The sequence below is a fragment of the Sabethes cyaneus genome, chromosome 2, assembly GCF_943734655.1.
Source record: "Sabethes cyaneus chromosome 2, idSabCyanKW18_F2, whole genome shotgun sequence".
NCBI classification, from domain to species: domain Eukaryota; kingdom Metazoa; phylum Arthropoda; class Insecta; order Diptera; family Culicidae; genus Sabethes; species Sabethes cyaneus.
Genome location: NC_071354.1, coordinates 4,864,660 through 4,884,272, shown reverse-complemented (window position 1 = coordinate 4,884,272; position 19,613 = coordinate 4,864,660). Strand labels below are relative to the sequence as shown.

Below are 19,613 nucleotides of genomic sequence, written 5' to 3'. Positions count from 1 at the left end.
GTATAGCCAAATTGTCAGAAAAAAGCACGTCGATACCACCTTTGGCCATCTTCTTCACAGATATCAAGTTCTCGCGCAGATCAGGAACACCCAAGACGTCCTTCATATTGAACAGCACTCTTTTGTCACTAAAAGTATCGATCAATCCAATCTCTTCAGCTATCATTGCTTGTCCCTCTTTTGCTACTTTGATGGTAATGGGATTTTTCAGTCTATTGAGCGATGAAAAAATGGATTTTTCGCATACCAAATGGTCACTGCAACCCGAATCCAGCTTGAAGAAAAATTTTCCTTTTCTTTCTTTCACCTTTTTCAACGTCAGCCATAAAGCTCACCGAATTTTTCATAACGCAGTTGGCCTCACCACTACGGCAGTCCTTTTTCATGTGTCCACGTTTTACGCATTTGTGACATTTTCCCGCAAATTTCTGCTTTTTCTTCTGCATGTTGCTAGAGAACACCGCTGATTTGTCTTCTACAGCTTTTTCTTGTCGGTCTGAATTTTTCATGTCATGAGCCAGCAATCGCTCTTTGACATATTCAAGTGTTAAATCCTGGTTCCTTTCACGTTTTCCAGTGCCGTTACTAGTGGATCGAGGGAATCCGGTAAGGTTAAAAAAAGTTGAGCCACCAGATCTCCTTCGGTTAGTGTAGCCCCAGCTGTTTTTAGTTTCCGAATTAGTCCGTCAATTTCCAGAAGGTGATTCCTCATCCCAGAGCCGTCCTTCAATCGCAAACGTGCCAGCTGTTTTCTGATTAATGTTTCACTTGCGACAGACTTCTTTGCAAATTGAGTTTCAAGACTTTGCCACATTTCACAGGTGGTTCCTTTCTCACGCACGATTTCCAAGCAATCATCGGCAAGACAACTCACCAGTAGAGATTTTGCCTTCTGATCTTTCTCTTCGAATTTAGCCTTTTCGGCGGTGCTTCCGGAACGACTCCAGTAAGAACGTCTGAAACTCCTGCTGCTTCGAGATATAGTTTGACTCTGTAGCTCCAGTTCAAATATTTCTCTCAAACACTAGCTTATCTGGAACTTCTCTACGCCAAAATGCACCCCAGATGTTTTCGTGGTTAAGTCGGTCGAACGCCTTTTCTAAGTCAACAAACACCAGCTGAAGAGAGTCCTGGAGTTCGCTAGTCTACACATGATCGGCCAGCAATCCAGCTTACTGCCGCCAGAGAGTAGCGTCGATCTTCTCCTGGATCCGGTTAAGGATCACCTTACAGAGTACGCCACGCCAGTTACCGCATTCAGTTAGGTCTCCTTTCTTAGGAACTTTGACCAATATGCCCTGCATCCAGTCCACCGAAAAAGTTGCGGCTTCCCATATATTGCTGAAAAGCTGATGCATCATCTGGGCTGACAAAGATGGGTCAGCTTTGAGCATTTCGGCTATCCCTGGCGCTCTATTGGGTTTCATACTTTTGATGGCTGCTACAATTTCTTCCAGCGATGGCGCCTCCGAGTTGACGCGATTAATTCGACGAACTGTAGGCGTCATACGCTGCTGGTTTTGTTGGTCTCTGACATTTGAAACTCGGAAGAGTTGTTCAAAATGTTCAGTCCATCGCTTAAGCTATACTGTACGGTCAGTCAGTAGCCGACCAGCTCTGTCCTTTAGCGGCATCTTTGTATTCATCCTGGCACCACTAAAGCGGCGAGAAATATCGTACAACGGATATCACCATTGGCGGCGGCGGTTTCTCCTTGTTCGGCTAGGGAGTTAGTCCAGGCTCTCTTGTCCCGCCTACAAGCACGTTTAACAGCCCTCTCCAGTTCGGCGTATCGTTGACGGGCAGCTGTCTTAGCCGATCTGGTTCGCGCTCGTTCAATTCCAGTCAATTTTCCTTCAAGTTTCATCCGAAAGTCACTCCCTCCGGCAATAAAAGTTAAAACCTAGCTTAGCGGCATGTCGTGAAATAGAGATAAGAGACTTTTTTCGTACAAATCCCCACTGTGCAGTGCAACGAAATTTGTTTTTGTTACATCCGGAACGCTTCCGGATAAATGAAAATTACTAGACGGACTAGGACTAGGATCTTTATTGCTTACAGGATGAAACAAGAATAAAAAGAATTTTCACACCTCCTCACTTGTCACCGGGTCACCGCATGTGCGACTACTAGGATGGATGAAATCACCGTGGCAACAGTTTTGTTAATGTGCTTTTAAATTGGCTACATGTGATATGCAACTTTTTCCAAAATGTTGCCCGATGTTTCCAAGCAACTATAGCAACGTATCACAAATGTTCAGGCGGCGACAGTAGCAACATTGAGCAACGACTAGCAACATGTTGCCTTCTACATATTGCCATAAAATTGCCCAGTCTAAACGCACCTTTATGTTAACTCACCTTCCAAAAAAGCCCCATTACCTTAAAAGAATTAATATGATGTTCAATCAATTCAATTTAATTCAGCCATGAGGTGTCCCGGTCGTATCTTGAACAAAACTCCATTGACTTTGTTTGATTTTTCCATTCAAAAGAACGCTTACCAAGTCTTATCAGGATAAAAAAAACCTAATTGAAAGCTATCCCCTTTTTTCTCACAGCCATCTGGCAGCAATAAAAACAAAACGATCGCTCAACAACTCCGACCGGCGCACCCTGCTGTACCAATACTACGCTCGCGGGTTGGCTCCGATGTACGATAAGCGAAACTTCGACGAAATCGACCGGTACTCCAAGTTCAACGCCAAACGCAGCTTTGAACTCGCGGATCTGGGCGAACGAATGCACACTCCGAACAAACGCCAATTCGACGAGATTGACCGATATGCCAGTAAGTGATAGATTCACCTACGCAAAGCCTACTATTGTTTTCCTAACTTTTCTTCTTGAGCACAGATTTCAACAATCGCCTGGGCCGCAGCAGTATGGCCAACTACGTGAAGCGCAACTTCGACGAGATCGATCGGTACGGCAAGTTCAACAAGCGCCCCTTCCGGGACGGGGACAGCCTGGACGGCAACGTTTTCAGCCTGGACACCAGCCAGCTGGCGGACGAGATGGGTGTCATCAACGAGTATGCCCAATAGGAAAGCTCTAGCTCACACTCCCAAGCTACTACGATGTATGTAATCACAAAGCAAAAAATAAGAAAACAAAAAACAAAAATTGAAACCAAAGGCAAATTTTTACTAGCCAAGCTAAACAAGAGTTTAATAATTGAATGAGTTGGAATTTAGTTCAGTGATTTGATACGAACGGTAATAGATAGTGAAAATTGTGTTAATAAGCAGGATAGGACAGGATTTAAAAAAAATGAATGAAGTACACTATAGTACTCGATTAAAGCATAATGATGGTGTCGAAAGTGTTCTACAAGGCTATGGTTGGTTGAATAAAAATTGAAATTTAAACATTTGCAAATAATAAAGTTGAATTGACGAAGTTGTTAATACCGATTACTTCGAGAGAAATGCTTCCAACTTCGAATAGGTCGAGCCCAGTATCATAAGCCTTCGACGAAATACGATATAGCTGTGTTTATTGGTATTGAATAACCCACTTAATCAAAATCTTTATAGTTACTCTTTCTGGTACCTATTCGTTTGCAATCAAAATTTTTACCATTTACGTTCGAATGGCAGGAACCAACAACACTCTAATTTCTAGTTCAATTTAAAAATAGAAAACTTTGTTTTTGCTATGTGTCTTACCGTGAACTAAAAAAAAACGATTCTTATAGCTTGCTGATTAGTATGCTGTCGATGAAAATGAAATAATAGCTCAACCCATGGCGTCCATTTTCGGAATCCTGATCCTGTGATAACATTCGTTCATAATCTCACTATTTACAGTACCCCGCTAGCAGCAATGGCGGTCATTTACCGCCGATCCCGACCAGTGCGTCGTCCATCAGGTCGTCGTCCACGACACCGGCGCCGCTGGAGGCGCCATGCAGTGGCAACGGACTCGGTGCCGGAGATTTGACAATATGTACCGAAACCGAGGCAGGAGAGGTGACCGGTCCCGGACCGACGGAACCGGAAGCAGCTGCGGCCGCGGCTGCCGCTGCCAGGTGGTGGTTTTTCAGAACAGCCACCAACTGCTGAGTATTGTCGAATTTGTTCATTAGCTGGGCGGCGACGGCTGCCGCGGCGTAGGCTTGTGCATGTGAGGACGATCCTGCTGCCGGCGCCGGCAGCCCATCCATGGAATTACTGTTGACGGTGGCATCGATCAGCTTATCCTGCGACGAGCTGTGGTTCGACATGGTACTGCTAGGCCGAGACGGTGGTCGCATCAGGGTGCTGCCCATTCCGGCATCTACGGAATCGTTGCTGCTGGAGAAATCCATGGCGTGATTTTGGATACCGACCGGTGAGGGAAACGGTGGCGGGATTGTGGTGGTTGGTGTGGTTCGTCCACCTCCGGAAGATCCCTTCGGACCGTACGATGGGAATCCATCGCGGCTGTTCGACGTTTGGTGATCGAGAATTGGCGATCGTCGCAGCATATCGTGCGCGGAAAACATTTTCTGCATAACGTTTGGCAGCATCGACGAGTGAAGCGGCGAGACATCGCCGGGCAGTTTGTTGAAGGGAAGTGAAAAATCCTGACTGCCCGTTGGCGATTGGGACACGCTTGGCAGTGGTGTGTTCGGAGCTGACGACGATGCTGGACGGGAATCTTTCAGTTTGTCCATATCGCTGCCACTACTACCGGCAGAGCGGGCGGATAGTTTCGGTATCTGAAACTTTTTGTCTAGCGTTTTGACGAATCCTTCCATATTTTGAATGGAGGAAGTCATACCGAACATTTTCATCATGTTGAACGCGGTGGCATTGACGGCAGCATGGGCAGCCATTGCGTCATTTGCAGCCATGAATGGCGATGAAGACGATTTCGAACTGCTTCGAGCTTTGTCCTTACCACTGCCAGAACCTGATTTGACGTACGATGACTTCATTGCACTTCCACTTCCGGAAAGCGACAACGAACCGGACGAGCTGGATTTTTGAAATTGCACTTTGGACGATTTTCCAGTGCTGCTGCTGCTAAATCCGCCAACCCCGCTCGATGACGACGACGAGGACGCGGAAGGAAAGTTTCCACTAAACGACTGCGAGCTGTGCATCTTTTTCGACACGGGACCACTGGAAACGCCCGGTTTGAGGCCCGATTTCGAGCTGCTTTTGCTGCTGCTGCTGCTGCTGCCGGAAGAGTACGAACCGCTGTGACTTTTCGAGCCCTTTTTGTTCTGAATGGTCAGCTTCATGCCATCGGAGCTTGGCTTTACCATATATTCGGAACTCTTGCCTTGTTGCAGCGCGGATAGATGAGCCAAGGCGGCCGCTTCCACTGCCGCGTTTGCTATTGCCCGTATCGAAGGTGTAGCCGATGAGGTAGAGGAGCTTGAGAGGCCTGTGAGGGGGTGAAGGAAGCATATTATACTCTTTGTTCGTTTGAAAGATGAGTTCGTGTGTGCTAATGAATTGAGAAAATTATGTTTTGATTTTGGGTTTAAAACTCACTTGAAACCGAAGTACCGCCGCCAGCGTTTGTTTTTGCCGCTGCTGCTGCTGATGACGACGACGATGATGATGATGATGATGACGATGATGGGGAGGAGGATTTACCGGATGTTTCTTTCAAGGAAAAATTTGCCGCCTGAACCAGCTCCGGAAGCAGCAGCAGAGAGCTTTCGTCGCCACCTTGGGCCGATTTAAGTTTGTCGATCACAGCAATGAGATTGCGATTCTTCATCGCCTGTTGTAGCAGAAACATCCCGGCAGCCGAGGAGCTAACGGCCGACGAAGCGTTTTTCGAAAGATCCGTTGCACCACCGGCAGCATACATTCCGCTGTCGGTAAAATCTATGCTTCCACTGCCGGCGCTGCTTCCACCGCTGCTGTTGCTGTTCATAAGTTCCAGCTGAACACCGGCGCTCAGCGGAGCGTTGCAGTTCGATAAATCTAGCTGCTTCAGTTTGATTGCCGGTGTTTTCAACTTGGGGCTTGATCCAGCCATCGAATGGGGTGCACCTTTTTTATCGACCCGATCTCGATCACGGTCTCGCTCACGATGACTTGAAGATCCTCCAGCACTTCCGCTAAGCTTAACTCCACTCGAGCCGGATGATAATGAGGCACCCAGAGAAGCCTCTCCGGAAGACGTTTTGGAACTGGGCGACCCGCCACTGGCAGCGGATTTCAGTGCAGACATGCTTGGTTTGCCTCCACCCGATCCTCCACCGGAGATATGTTTAGGTGAGGCCGTCCCGTAGCTGCCCTGGTGCTTCGGACTGCTGTGGTGTCCGGGCGAATGCTTCGGGCTGGACTTGGCCGTTTGGCTAGGACTGCCACTGGCAAGAAGCAGCGATGCCGAGCCCCCGATGCTCTTGGAAGGGATTGGTGAAACGGAAAATTTCCGACTGCTTGCACCGGAGGGTGACGCTGGTCCGTCGGCGGTACCCTTGGAAGGTATTTTATGAGGCGGTCCCATCTGCAGCGGAACCAGGTGCTGCTCTTCGTGTTTGCGTTTCTTTTTCTTTTCCAGCTTGAGGCGATCTGATTCGCTGCTGCTGCTGCTACTCTTTCGAAGTAGACTACTTTCGTTGAATTTCCTTTCACTGGTACTGCTTTTGACTGGTAGTGGAGTAATGGTAACCGATGAGGACATGCCAGCGGCCGTATTTGCTAACGGAATGATTTCGATGCCCGGTCGTTTGTCTAGACCGATGTTGTTTAGGACGGAATTTACGGCGCTGTTTGGTTGCTGCTTGCCAATAGCAATCGGAGTAATGCTAACCGTTGTCGATGAGAACGAGTGCTTGTCCTCCGCAACGGACGGACCCATTAGTCTCATTTTACTGTCACCTACCTCTTCATTATCGTCCAAATCGGAACTGTTCGATGATCGCATCAAATCCGGATCTAGATGGGAAAAATCCAGCCGTCCGAGCATTGGGGGTGCTTCACCGGTCGTCTCGTCGGCGTTTGGCGATGATGATGTCTTCTGATGATGTGCCACGTTCGTTTGATTTCCACCCAAAGAGTTGTTCGAGTCTCCACTGCTTAAATTCGTGGACTCGTCATATTCATCATCATCATCGTCCTGTTCGTCGAGGTCTTCCTCTCCAGGTACTGCTTCTACCTTCCTACTCTTTGGGCTTCTACAAAAATCCTCCTCCGTACGTGGTCGTTTCGGCTGATCAATCGGTTCCAGTTTCACTCGTCCGACATCGCAGAACTCTTGATGCATCATTCCACTTCCTCCCCCATTCAAACTGCCATTCATACCCGTTCCGCTGTTGCCTCCACCGGTGCCTCCGGGACCACTCCCACCACCTTCATCGGGACCCAGGGACAAACTAAAATTTCCTTCATCCATACTAGCGCTACCATTTCCGTTGGCACTTCCAGAACCACCAGTACCGCCACTACCACCACCTGCGCCACCAACACCACCAATAGCAGCCGCCAATCCCAGCTTTCCCTTAAACTTCGTCTCGTATTCGTCTCCCCAAATACGTATCAGTGCTCGCAGTGTCACCGGAATCGACATAGTACGCTGCACAATCAACGCCACCCGTGCCGCAATGCGCTCGTCGCTTTCGTATCCATTGCAGAAGACGCGCACTTGAATCGCCAGCATGTCTCGCAAATCAAACTCGACCATGGCCAAGGATTCCTCGTACGGATGCTGCAGCGAAACGGTTATGTATTGGCACGACAACGCAGACACCTCAAATACCAGCAAATTCTCGTAATCGCTGGTGATGCGTGCACTGTTGGCTCCATTATTTCTAATGCAACTGGTCAGCAGCTGATTGAAGAGCGCTTGCTGGCGCAGCAAAACCAGAATCTTAGACACGTGCTGCGGTTCAGTAAACGGAATACTGCTTACAATCGAACCCTAATGAGAAAAAATAAAACGATTATTTTTCAACTAATCCTTTAGAAACCGTCAAAACTACACACAAACCTGAAGATTCCGATTGACCGTCATGTAATAGCAATGATACTGATCGGGCAGTGTCACCAACAACCCTTTCGCAACATCGTTCACCACCCCATTCGAAGCATGCTGGATAATCAAGCTGATCAGGCAAGTCAAGCTGGGAATCGCCGTCACACTGTCCCCGGTAATCAACCGAATCTGCTTCAACACCGCCGCGTTCAGTGCCATCGGTTTGTTTAGCCTCAGTACGAACGTAGCCGGCAGCGAGGTGGAATTGTGCTTCTCGATTGGGCTGTACACGGGCGAGTTACCCTGCTGAACGAGCAACGGCTGAATCTGCAGCTTATTCGCAGTCGAAGCTTCCAAATTAACCGCCACGCTGTGGCCGACCTTCTCCGCGGAAATCGTCTCCACGTTCAGCGGTTTCATTGTCCGTCCCTCTAAATCAAGCAAATCATATGGCGCAACAAAATAGGTCAGCTTCATCGGATGTCCGCCGCGTCGTTTCTGCACTATTCCCAGCGGTGATTTCAACAATAACGTATGAATGTCGGGAAAATGTGGCATCGACAGAGAGTACAGACAGAACAGGTCGGTTTCCAGCGCTTGCAGCGCAACAAAGGCGTTCACCTTAATCTTTTTCTCCGCATTCAACTGATATATAGAAGCAAGACCCTCAAGCTGCGTTGTGAAATCGGCAAAATCGCCTCGTTGCAGACAGGACACAAGCTCACTGCAGCTTTGCTGCCTCATCTTACACTCGTGGTGTACCTTCACATCCTGAACCATTCCATTACAGTCAAGTATTATTTCTAGATAAAACATATCTGAAGATATGAAAAGACCTGATGTGTCTTCGCTTAGTTTTAGGCTGAAAAACAATTTGAAGGTCACTAAATATGTATTTCTTTCGGGAAAAGCTTGCACTCACCCGAGTTGCCTGGTCAGACAATCCAAACGTTCTACCAATCCCTGCCGAGATGTCACTTTAATACAGTACTGCATACTATCTAACGTCTTCTGCAAGTTTGATTTTTCCACAGCATCTAAGGCATAACGTTTTTCCTAGGAAAAAAATAACCGTATGATCAGTGGTCTCCTAACTTTTCAATCCTTTTAAACCACTTACCAGCAGAGACATCCGAACGGATTTGGACATCTCCTGGAACGATTTGTACTGTGACGACTTTGCTTTGCTCCGCAATCGCTCCATGAGCAGCTCCATCTGCCACGATTCATGCTTGTCGCCGGAACCGGGCGGCATCAGTTTCGCCTGTCCAGCTGCAGCCGATCCAGCGGAGCTGGTGGGACCCGTAGCTTTACCAGCCATGCCACCCGATTTACCCGGTTCGAGCTTCGGTTGTTTGCCCCCGTTGGACAAAATCATTGCCGGAAGCATCGAGCCTAGGCTGCCAGCTGTCGTCGAGGACATTCTACCCACAGCTTCTATAACTCCTTCTTACCTATTGCCAAAGAGAAAAAAAACCAATCCCGTCGTCATTTTCTTTTAAGTGAGTAATTTCTAAAACTGACAGCGAATTCCATGTACTAGATCGCTGAGAAGGTTGAGAAGGGGGTGGAAAAACGTTCCGCAAGTGAGAAGGCCGAACATCAGAAAAAAGTGAAACCGTCGTTTCATTGCTGTCTCACTTCAACCGAAGCTAATGCACTCACACTGTACAGTCCGAGCTGAGCATGGGAAAAATTTCCATCACTGCAGGGTTCACTTTTTCCCCGAGACCAATTCGATCGATTTACTTACCAATCTACACGGCAGCACGGGCCGTTCCTACATGTGAATCACAAACTAAAAACGCTCGGGTTGAGATTTACGATATTTCCGAACACATTTTCACGGTTTAAAACGGGATTATTTCACTTTTAGATCCAGAGCACCAACTTGACGTGATAGCACTTAGGCCTCACACTTTCTCGCGACATGATACATGGTGGACAGAGCTGCCAGTTTTTTTCCAAAAATTGATTAAACTTGATGGTTTGTTAACAACCGAGGGGCAAGACAAGTTTTCTCTGAGAATTTTTTTTGGGGATCTAAACAAGATTCGTCAATATTTTTCAGAAGTTTTTAGAATATATTCTTGAAGAAGTGCCTCAATCAAGCCTCAATCATGTTTGCTAACGGTAAGTAATAAACCACTCTTAGTAAATTAAAATAATTTATCAATTATGTTTGTGGTTCTACTTTACAGGAAGATTTTTGGGGTCTGAATGAAGAAGAAATTGGGAAGGTAACTGTTCACACTGTCCACACAACTGTACCAGCACCTTGCTGCAAACGGAGCAATAGGCTCGGATACTGACATCGACATTATCAACAACAATGATAACAACAATTAAAAAAGTCTGCCGGACGCGTTTCAAAGTGGTTGAGTGGCGGTATGACACTAGATGGCGGCGGCGGCGGCGGGAGAAATACATCACTGCCGGTGACCTCAATGCTCGCCATGAAATGGGGAACAACCGAAGAAGAAATCAGAATGGGATCATATTGGCGGAAGACTTCGAGGCAGTTCATTACAACATCCTGGCGCCGGACAGTACGACTAGAATTTCTAGATCCGGGGTCCACTTCGTTTTGGACATCTTTATGACAAACGTGACCATCTCCGCAGTACCGAAAGTCTTCGAAGAGCTGTCCTCCGACCACTACCCAGTGATGCTGAAGCTGATAGCCTCTACCGATATGGTGGACAGTCGGCCCCAACGAAACTACCATCGTACCAACTGGATCGAGTTTCAACGTATCGTCGACGACCACATCGATCCCGAACAGCCTCTGCCTCTGATCCCGAACTCCGGAACTGATCGATTAAGCGATTAAGCGAGCGATTGCCGTTGCCCGGGCAAGTGCGGTCCCTGAACAACAACTGCAAGTGAACACCTCTCTTCAAATAGATTCCGCAATCAAACATCTGATGAGGCTGCTTAATGTATACTGGCACCAATACCAGCGCACTGGCGACCGGCAGAAAAAATCGATGGCAAACAGTCTTGCCAGGGTTATCCAAGAGCGAATTCGAGAGTTAAGAAATAAGGAATTCCAACAGAAGCTGCCACGAATTCCGCCTCATTCAAAACCATTCTGGTCTTTGACTAAAGTCCTCAAAAAGAAGCCGCGTCAGGTGGCTCAAGCGATGGAATTTTACTGATCACTCCAAGTGAAAAGGCGCACGCGCTGCGTCAGCAGTTTGTAATGTCTCACAATCTGGGATAAACAGAATATTATCAGCCCACACCCCACACGAGTACTCTGGTGCCGAGGGAGTCGCCGAGGTCGATCGATCAAATAGCTTGGTACCTGAGGAAGAAAAAATCACCGCTATGGCTCATTTTCTTTTGTGGCAAACCTGTTCAACCGGTGCTAGGAGCTTGGCTACTTGCCTTCAAGGAGGAAATTAGCTCAAGTTATTCCAGTGCTGAAACCGGGCAAAGATCCTGATGTTTCAAAGAGCTATCGGCCCATCAGCTTGTGCTCTGCCCCCTCCAAGCTGTTTGAGTAGACAATCCAAAACTGGACTCTTACGTTCGCGGATGAGAATGGTGTCTTCCTGGAGGAACAGTTTGGATTCCGCAAAGAAAGGTCCACCATCCATCAACTACATCGAGTTACCAACATAATCCAGCGAAACAAGTCGATATCCAAGACGACCGCAATCTCTTGGATATCGAAAAAGCATTCGACAATGTGTGACACGATGTGTGCCCTGGTGCTCAAGCTGCATCGATGCAATTTTCCGATGTACACTCAACCCCCGCTAATATGAAAAACACTGAAAACTTTTCAAACATGCGCGAATTCTAAACGTCCGGCTTGTAGAAGAGGTAATTGGCTCGGCAGCTTCGACTAAAATGGTCTATTTTGAGTGCTAGCGAGAGGTAAGTTTCATTTGAGCTATATTGCCAAAGCTTTTGAGCAGGAGGAAACGCATGAAGTTTTTTTTTGCTTTTTTCCAATTTACCCGGTCAACTTTAACATCAATTGTGTATGACGCTTGATCGGTTTTTAATGTGAATGCATTAATACCGCCGGGGTACAGATTAAAAATGTTCAGATTAAAGGTACCAAAAGAGAAAACGGTATCTTATCAAAATCATCAGAAGCTTTCTGTTAAGCAGTGTCCACATATCTCTAAATAGTGTCTGTTCGCAAACATTCAAAATTCTTGCCGGTGTGCCTCAAGGAAGTATCCTGGGCCCATTTTGTATAACATATATACATCTGATATCCCTCCCCTCCCAGAGGGTGGGGTATTGTCTCAGTTTGCGGACGATACTGCAATCATGTACGAAGGTCGTGCCATACGTGCCCTCACATACAAGCTTCAGAGAGGTCTGGATATTGTGACAGAATATTTTACGAGCTGGAAAATTGTGATCAATGCGGCTAAAACTCAGACATTCCTATTTTCACATTCGAAATCTCCAAAGCTAATCCCGGCTGCGAACGTAAGGGTCAGGTTCGGCGACTCCATCATACAGTGGTCCGATGAGATCGATTAACTCGGACTCACGCTAGACAAGCAGCTGATCTTCAGTGACAAATGTACCATACTCGTCCGGTTCTTGTACTCGATGATATGCAAAACATCCAAATTGAGCCTGGCGAATCGGCAAATTATCTACCCGGTGATAGAGACCGGCGATCCCGGTCTGGTCCGGCTGTGCTGGGACACAGGCTGCGGTTTCAGCGCGTACACAATAAACGCCCAAAAATGATCCTGAATCTACCCCCGTAGACGCGAACAAGCGGAGTGTATGAGCTCGCTGCCATGGACGCCCTGGAAACTAAGTTTGATGCATACAAGCTAAAATACGGAGAGAGGTGTTCCCGCTCAGTATATGAAATAATTCAAGTTTTCAATTCATTAGGTTAAGGCGTTAGTTAGTTTCAAGTTAGATAAGTAGGTAGGATATATGTTAATAATATAACAAACAAAAATGTTTCAATATTTAAAAATATTAGGTTAATTAAACAAACTAAGTTAACGCAAAGAGCAAGAAGTATAACAAAGATGAGAAGCTGATGCTAAGCGCTAAAAAATGTTTGTATTGTAAGAAACAAAAACAAACAAGAAATACCCATGAATTTAGTCAAAAAAAAAAAGAAGTACCTAATGAGCAATAATGAATGATTTACCCTGCCTAGCCAACATAATTCATAAAATGGTCTTTGTTAATGTCTAGATACAAAGAATTTCTTGAGTTAATCCATTCACTGAAAAAAAATTTCCACCTGCAAACAAACCGCGTATACGTATACGCGGCGAAGTGTGCGAGCGGTAAATGTCAGCAACCTTTATTAAGTGTTCTGAGTAGTTTCCACCAATTCTGGCTTTAGTTTTCAGAAGGTCGCATAATCAAGCCTTTTACATGCATTGTACGACCTTTTGAAAACTAGGATAACCAACCTATTTTGGACCCCATCAGCAGCTGTACATAATTTGGACACTTGCATTTGATTTTGCTGTAAGTGTCCAAATTATGTACAGCTGCTGAGGGGGTCCAAAATATGTTGGTTACCCTAATGCCAGAATTGTTAGGTGAAAATATTTAAAATGAAAATTTATTTACACAGTCATAAATTATGAATCATCAGTCAAACTGCAAGAAGCTGATTCATTTTTTAGACAAAAATTAGCTCGTCTGATGCAGTACGAATAGCCCGAGACCCGCTCTAGCGCAAATTATATATTATTCAGTATAACTGGCAGCTCTGGCGGTTTAGTGAGGGTTGGTGAGAAGTAGACGGTTTTCTCGTTTTCCTCGTCTTGAGAAACATGAGGCATGAGAAACAGAGTTGGTAGTTGATTTATTTTTGCGTAATGAATGTACGGAATAGTAAGAGAAAGGTTTTCGCATCTCACGTGCGTTGATAGCTCCTTACAGGATTTTGCGTAAGTGCGAACGGACTGGAAGATCCAAAATGCAGTAGTAGAATAGTAAATTGTAAACTATATAGGTAGAGGGATGCATTCAGGGGATTCCACTTTAGGCCGCCGTCTTTGACGAATGATGGCAATGGAATGGAATCATTTCCATTCTATTTTCAACATTTTATGCAACGTACGAAAAACATAGTGAAAAAACTTATGAAATACTTTCAATTCCTTCCTCTTTTTGTCACACAAAGCGTACGAAAATATCAGCAGCACGATCAATGAAAATTCTACCTTTAAATTATCCTTATACATGTCGTACCGCATTTAACTTTTGAAACGTACACCAACATTTGCCAAGTACGTTTTGATCGAATCCACATTTTTGCAGTTTACTGTGTGCATTTTTGTGGTTCATTCAATTTAAATAAGCTCGAGCGAGAACCTCCGTCAATTAGAATTAGAGAATTTATTATTTCAAATTGATTTTCCTCAACTTTTGGCATCCCTGGAGACTTGGGATTAATTTGTTTACATCCGACGTCGCTTAAAATTTGTACGCGATGCTGCTAATCAGATTTTTCGATTTGCTATTGTAACAAAATGCATTTGTGTGTTTACAATATTGCGTCTAGTTGTAATCACGATGCCGGCATCCGTAATGAAGTAAGGCTTCACTCATAGGAAAAGTTCAAAATCACCAGAAACAGAATATCTTCATCATCGACTATAGAGTAGGTATGCGTCTTTGTTTTCTGCCACGATTAGCCGGAACAGTGCGGTTTCGCTGCTGTTGCTTTGTGACTATTTTAGCACTAGGAACCTTTTTCTATTTCTTACTAAACGCAATAATCACGGTAAGCTGGTTTTTGTTAAATACTATCGATGCAATATTCTCTAACAATACTATTATATCGAATAGCACTCAACCAAGAACCAGTGTGCGAGATGCTACGAAGCAATCGACGTCGTGTACACGTGGGTGAATGGAAGTGATCAGATTTTCCTAGATAAGATAAAACTTTACGTCGACTCGCCGGATCGAGCACGGTACGATGACAAAAATGAACTTAAATACTCACTGCGATCGCTGGATAAATTTGCACCCTGGATCAGGCAGATTTTCATCGTGACTAACGGCCAAATTCCTTACTGGCTCAACCTGGACCATCCACGAGTGCGGCTGGTGCAGCACGATGACATAGCCGACGAAGAAACGTTACTACCGACATTTTCCAGTGCTACGATAGAAACATTTATTCACCGGATTCCTGGACTTTCGAAAAACTTTCTGTATATGAACGATGACATTTTTCTAGGTGCCCCGTTGTTCCCCGATGATTTGATGACTCTTTCGGAAGGGGTGAAAGTTTTCACAGCCTGGCTAGTGCCGGACTGTGCACCGGATTGCCCGTGGATGTTCGTGGGCGATGGGTCCTGCGATAGTCACTGCTACCTGGAAGAGTGTCAGTTCGATGGGGGAGACTGTGATCATCCTGACTATCAGGAACATGAGCATGAGCACGAGCATGACGATGAGTATCACATGATGACCGAGGCAGAGGATGCATTTATCGATGTGCTCAAGCGGGTTCCACGGGGTGCGAAAAAGGCCGATAGTGTTCGCGATATCTACGAAGTGTTTCGGCAGTCGAACACGTCGTCTTCCACGAAGCAGCTGGTGGAGAAATTCAATAGGGATAAGATGAAAAGTAGCAAAATTAGCTCGAAAAGGCATCAGTCGAAGGGTGACAGCGAGTCCGAACATGGTGGGAAAAGCGAGGAGCGATTTTCTAATTCGCAGGATATTTTTGCTCGTTCGCTGATCCACACAAATAAGGTTTTTAACCGAGTTTATGGGTTTAAGAATAGAAAGGTGCTTGCCCATGTTGGTTTCCTGTTGAATGTTGACATTGCTGAAGGTATGTTGGAGAAATTTGAATCAGAATTTGCAGTTACCAAGAGTCATCGATTCCGAGCAAACGACGATATGCAATATGCTTTTACTTATTATCACTTTTTAATGAGTGAAAGCAGAAACAAAACCGTATCGGAAATATTCGACGATTTCGATACTGATGGATCTGGGTAAGTGTTTTAAGCGATAGAATTAGACTAGTTGATTTTATTGTTTTTTTCCAGCACGTGGTCCGATAGGGAAATTCGTACGTTGCTGGCGAAAATTTACAGTCTTCCCCTGGATTGGTCCGCTGTAAGGTACTTCGAAGAAGTAGTCACTAACTGTTCTTTACAGCAGAACAATTTCCTCCCGTTAGAACACCAACCAGAACAGAGACTCGTGTATCCGACGTTGGTATACGAACGCTACGAGGATTCCACTATTGTAATTTGTTTTATCAGCAATTTTGTGGTTCCGATTTAATCAAATCTTTTTTTAAGCCAACCGTTACCAAAGGCTTAGTGCTGGGATGTCACGAGCTTGCCGATATGATGCGAGTGAACTTCGGTCAGGTACCGTTGCATCGATTTCACATCAATCAGAAAACGGGCATCTTCAGCAATTTCAAGATGTTAACATCCAACATCACCCAGGTGGTAGACGCTCTGGACGAGCTACGGAAGAGTCCGAAAAAGTTCAACTGCATCAACGACAACCTTGCCGAAGAGAGCGCAGAGGAGAACCAACTGATCTCAGCCCTGCTAGAGGATTTCTACCTCTCACTCTTTCCGGTTCGTAGCCAGTTCGAGCTGGAGAACAACTATCGCAACAGATTTCAATACTACAATGATTACAAGGCGTGGCTTTCGCGGAAAACACTGCTACGAAACGCGGTCTACGCAGTTTGCGTGCTAGTTTTTGTGGTATGCACTAAAATGCTTTGCTTTCGGCACAAAGGAAAGTTCGCTCGAACACTAATCTTCTTCAGCAGCAGTAGCAGCAGCAGAACTGACTATAATTCAATCTGAACTTACGACTCTATACATAGTAGATAGGCAAAATCTTTTTTGTTTTATTTATTTGAACTTTACAAATCATAATGTGAATACAAGCTCCAAATCTAACGAACGATCAGTTGATTTTATTGTTTAACTATGCTTTGAACCTCGCATTTTGAAATGGCAGACATATGCTTGCTGTGAAATGTTTCAGAATAAAATACAGTTAATGAATTTAGACAAAAAATTGGTTAGAAGTCGTCAAAATTAGTACTGCATTACCAAAAGGAGCATTCCCGTTTGTTAGTCCCAGCATCGTTAAATTAAAAACTCTACTTTGAAGTACAAATCAAATCATCAAATTGAATTCCGTGTTCAATACGGTGACCTTCACTTTGAAAAGGAAGCAATAAACTTGACAAGTTTGACAGTTTCTGGTCAAACAGACTCCAGTAAAGAAAGAACCACGCGGTTAGGAAAGATACGTAACAGAGGGGCAACATTAAAACACCAAACATTTACGTACTTATAACGCACTTACGTGCAGCTCATTACGGTAAGGTACTTGCCGCCTGTAGAACTTCTTGTAAGCGAAGAATGCCGCAATAAGGCATGCGACGACTGCCACGCTAACCGATATTGCCACTAGGGCAGATTTGCTCATAACTATAAAGAAGCAAAGAAGTATGAATTAGTGCAACATGCAGGACATTCCAACCGACGCTCACCTCACCTTCTTCGATCAGGTCCACACCAATCGCATAATCTACCCCTTGAACTCGGATGGAACACTTCCAGCGACCAAAATCCTCCTTTTCAAGTTTAACAATTTCCAGTCCACATTCGCCAGCCCTCAGCCCTTCGCCATAGTATCGGAATCTGGAATTCTCACTGGGTGCTATGCTGTCGGATAAGCCATGCACCTCTCCACTGGGACTGACGAAACGGCACAGTTCAACCGGTAAATTCAAAATCGTTTTACAAAGCAACTGCTTATTTTCATCCCCAGCGCTGGCCCTGACGTTCGATGTGATCACTCGGCCCGGTTGATCGTATACTTTCACATCAAAGTAACTCAAGTGATCTTCGTCGGCATGGTCATCATTCACACCGCAAGCCCACTTACCAGTGGTTACGTTCTGAACAACAAAACGACAAATTCCTAGCGTTTTAAGTCTATCAAATTCATTCGGTTTGTAATCACCTCCCTCCGGTCCCGACAAGTAGCAATAATCAATAGGGTATGGTACTTCACATCTCAGCTCCGTGTTTGTCGTCGTGGGAGTTCGCTGATCGTGAAAAACTTCAATCAATTTCGCTTTCGCTTCGGGTACTTTTTCCATCGACGGATCATCTGTGTTAGGACCAGGAATATTGAACACGCACCCACTATATTCGGACGAGGAAAGCTCTAGATAAATGCGCCAAACTCCGTAATCTTCCTGCAGAAGTGGTTTGCGTATTTCCAAGGAACATCTACCCGTCTCAACTCTACACAAAAAGATTAATACCTAACACTTTAGCCTTTTATTTAAACACAACACTCTCACCGCGTATCGTAGGCCGAGTAGTGATCGCCAAGATGCCCATCCAGCAGCAACATCTGCCGCTTGCTTGCAACGGAAGCCGCCCGGCATGGAATCACTCGGCTGCGATACTGACACGTCAGAACAAAGTGTGAGTTATCCTCCGACAATGACATCGTTACATCTCGCATGCTTTCTGCAACACAAAGAAAATCACCAGTAACCAGTTTCATCTTATCACGTTCTGCCGGGCACCGAAGAGATTGCATTTGCTATCGACTTACTCTCAAGGCTCACATTGATTAGGGACTCGATTTCATCCATATCGCCCCAGTATAGCATGCGGCAGCGAAACTGTGCGGCCTCCCAAGAAACATCGAAACTCCGCGTGCATCCATCGTAAATGTTGCCATTCTGGTCTAGGATGCGACAGTAACGCCGGGACGAGTCGTCTGGGCAACTAATAGTGACTGTTTTTATCGTATCACTGATGGTGATGTTCTGGGTACTAATCGTCTTGTAAGCTAAGATCAATACAAAGCAATTTAATCCATTAATTTGATTTATACGCCAGAAATACGTCAAAGATAACCTATACCTACCAATTACAGTTAGTAACAGATTTTGTTGCACTTGGTTCGAGCCACCCGCATCCGACGCTGATATCGTCCAAGTTTGTTGCAAATCTTTTTGAACATTTTCCACTCGAATACCACAAACGCTGGCACTGAACCGTTGCACTTTGCTTTCCACACCAACCACATGTATTTGATCATCATCCAGACTGTATCGGTTACCGTTAATCACAACTGAGCAATGAGCCCATTGCCCCGCGTCAGCCAATTGATCCGGTATTAGATAGGCCAAAAATCCCGCTCCTTGCATGATCGATAATGCGTTTGCGGGAAACAGAGTGACACCATCCGCCAGTCCGCTTCTCCATAGACACAACAAAGAACCGGCCAACAGGAGGCGAATTGTTGAAAATACGCCCACGCTTGGCATAATTCCGACTTTAATCAACAACAGCTCCTCAAGTACACAAGGACACACACGGTGCAGCAGACGATTAATAACAACGGAGCACAATTTACGATACAGACTCGAACGAGCTAATCAGCCACTCACAATCGAATGACATGCGTGTATTACTGGGGAACCGCTTTCGAGCAGCGCGTCGCGAAACAAGAGGGCTAAAAATAAACAATTCTCTTCCATACTCCGGCTCTCTATTGCTGTGCTGTAAGTACCATCATCATCAGATGTGCACTTACATGTGCAACTGCTCTGCAGATGACCATATCTTCCCCGCACACATCTCAAATTGTTGTAATAAACGGGGCGTTGATTAAACTATTACAAGTTTACCCATA

The 19,613-nt window shown here is 45.5% G+C and overlaps 4 protein-coding genes across 4 annotated transcripts in view; 2 read left to right on the top strand and 2 right to left on the bottom strand.

Moving 5' to 3' along the window:
- The window catches only part of LOC128738596 (uncharacterized), a 32,166-nt gene extending 28,770 nt beyond the window's left edge, over positions 1-3,396 (top strand). Inside the window, exons 4-5 of the mRNA XM_053833849.1 lie at positions 2,564-2,793; positions 2,859-3,396. Coding sequence (XP_053689824.1) covers positions 2,564-2,793; positions 2,859-3,049 — 421 coding nt within the window. The 3' untranslated portion in view covers positions 3,050-3,396. The remainder of the gene's footprint in view (positions 1-2,563; positions 2,794-2,858) is intronic.
- LOC128738595 (mediator of RNA polymerase II transcription subunit 1) lies at positions 3,322-9,798 on the bottom strand. Its single transcript, XM_053833848.1, has 6 exons — positions 9,682-9,798; positions 9,049-9,382; positions 8,851-8,984; positions 7,944-8,790; positions 5,492-7,874; positions 3,322-5,381 (listed from the first exon to the last, which is right to left on the bottom strand). Exons 2-6 carry the CDS (start codon positions 9,349-9,351, stop codon positions 3,838-3,840), a joined length of 5,211 nt encoding a protein of 1,736 aa, XP_053689823.1. The 5' UTR covers positions 9,352-9,382; positions 9,682-9,798; the 3' UTR covers positions 3,322-3,837.
- Positions 9,799-14,370: 4,572 nt separating this feature from the next.
- LOC128733897 (N-acetylglucosamine-1-phosphotransferase subunits alpha/beta) lies at positions 14,371-16,906 on the top strand. Its single transcript, XM_053827751.1, has 4 exons — positions 14,371-14,673; positions 14,739-15,904; positions 15,959-16,160; positions 16,217-16,906. Exons 1-4 carry the CDS (start codon positions 14,557-14,559, stop codon positions 16,742-16,744), a joined length of 2,013 nt encoding a protein of 670 aa, XP_053683726.1. The 5' UTR covers positions 14,371-14,556; the 3' UTR covers positions 16,745-16,906.
- Positions 16,705-19,350, bottom strand: LOC128733898 (uncharacterized). Its single transcript, XM_053827752.1, has 5 exons — positions 18,843-19,350; positions 18,525-18,764; positions 18,265-18,436; positions 17,448-18,205; positions 16,705-17,380 (listed from the first exon to the last, which is right to left on the bottom strand). Exons 1-5 carry the CDS (start codon positions 19,243-19,245, stop codon positions 17,241-17,243), a joined length of 1,713 nt encoding a protein of 570 aa, XP_053683727.1. The 5' UTR covers positions 19,246-19,350; the 3' UTR covers positions 16,705-17,240.
- Between the last annotated feature and the right edge of the window lie 263 nt (positions 19,351-19,613).

Coding starts and splice junctions, on each gene's coding strand:
- LOC128733897 (XM_053827751.1), top strand. CDS start 14,557: ATGCGTCTTTGTTTTCTGCCACGATTAGCCGGAACAGTGCGGTTTCGC. Junction 14,674..14,738: donor TACTAAACGCAATAATCACG/GTAAGCTGGTTT, acceptor TATATCGAATAG/CACTCAACCAAGAACCAGTG. Junction 15,905..15,958: donor TTCGATACTGATGGATCTGG/GTAAGTGTTTTA, acceptor GTTTTTTTCCAG/CACGTGGTCCGATAGGGAAA.
- LOC128738595 (XM_053833848.1), bottom strand. CDS start 9,351: ATGTCCTCGACGACAGCTGGCAGCCTAGGCTCGATGCTTCCGGCAATG. Junction 7,875..7,943: donor CGGTCAATCGGAATCTTCAG/GTTTGTGTGTAG, acceptor TTTTCTCATTAG/GGTTCGATTGTAAGCAGTAT. Junction 5,382..5,491: donor CGGCGGTACTTCGGTTTCAA/GTGAGTTTTAAA, acceptor ACCCCCTCACAG/GCCTCTCAAGCTCCTCTACC.
- LOC128733898 (XM_053827752.1), bottom strand. CDS start 19,245: ATGCCAAGCGTGGGCGTATTTTCAACAATTCGCCTCCTGTTGGCCGGT. Junction 18,437..18,524: donor AATCAATGTGAGCCTTGAGA/GTAAGTCGATAG, acceptor TTTGTGTTGCAG/AAAGCATGCGAGATGTAACG. Junction 17,381..17,447: donor TGTGGACCTGATCGAAGAAG/GTGAGGTGAGCG, acceptor GCTTCTTTATAG/TTATGAGCAAATCTGCCCTA.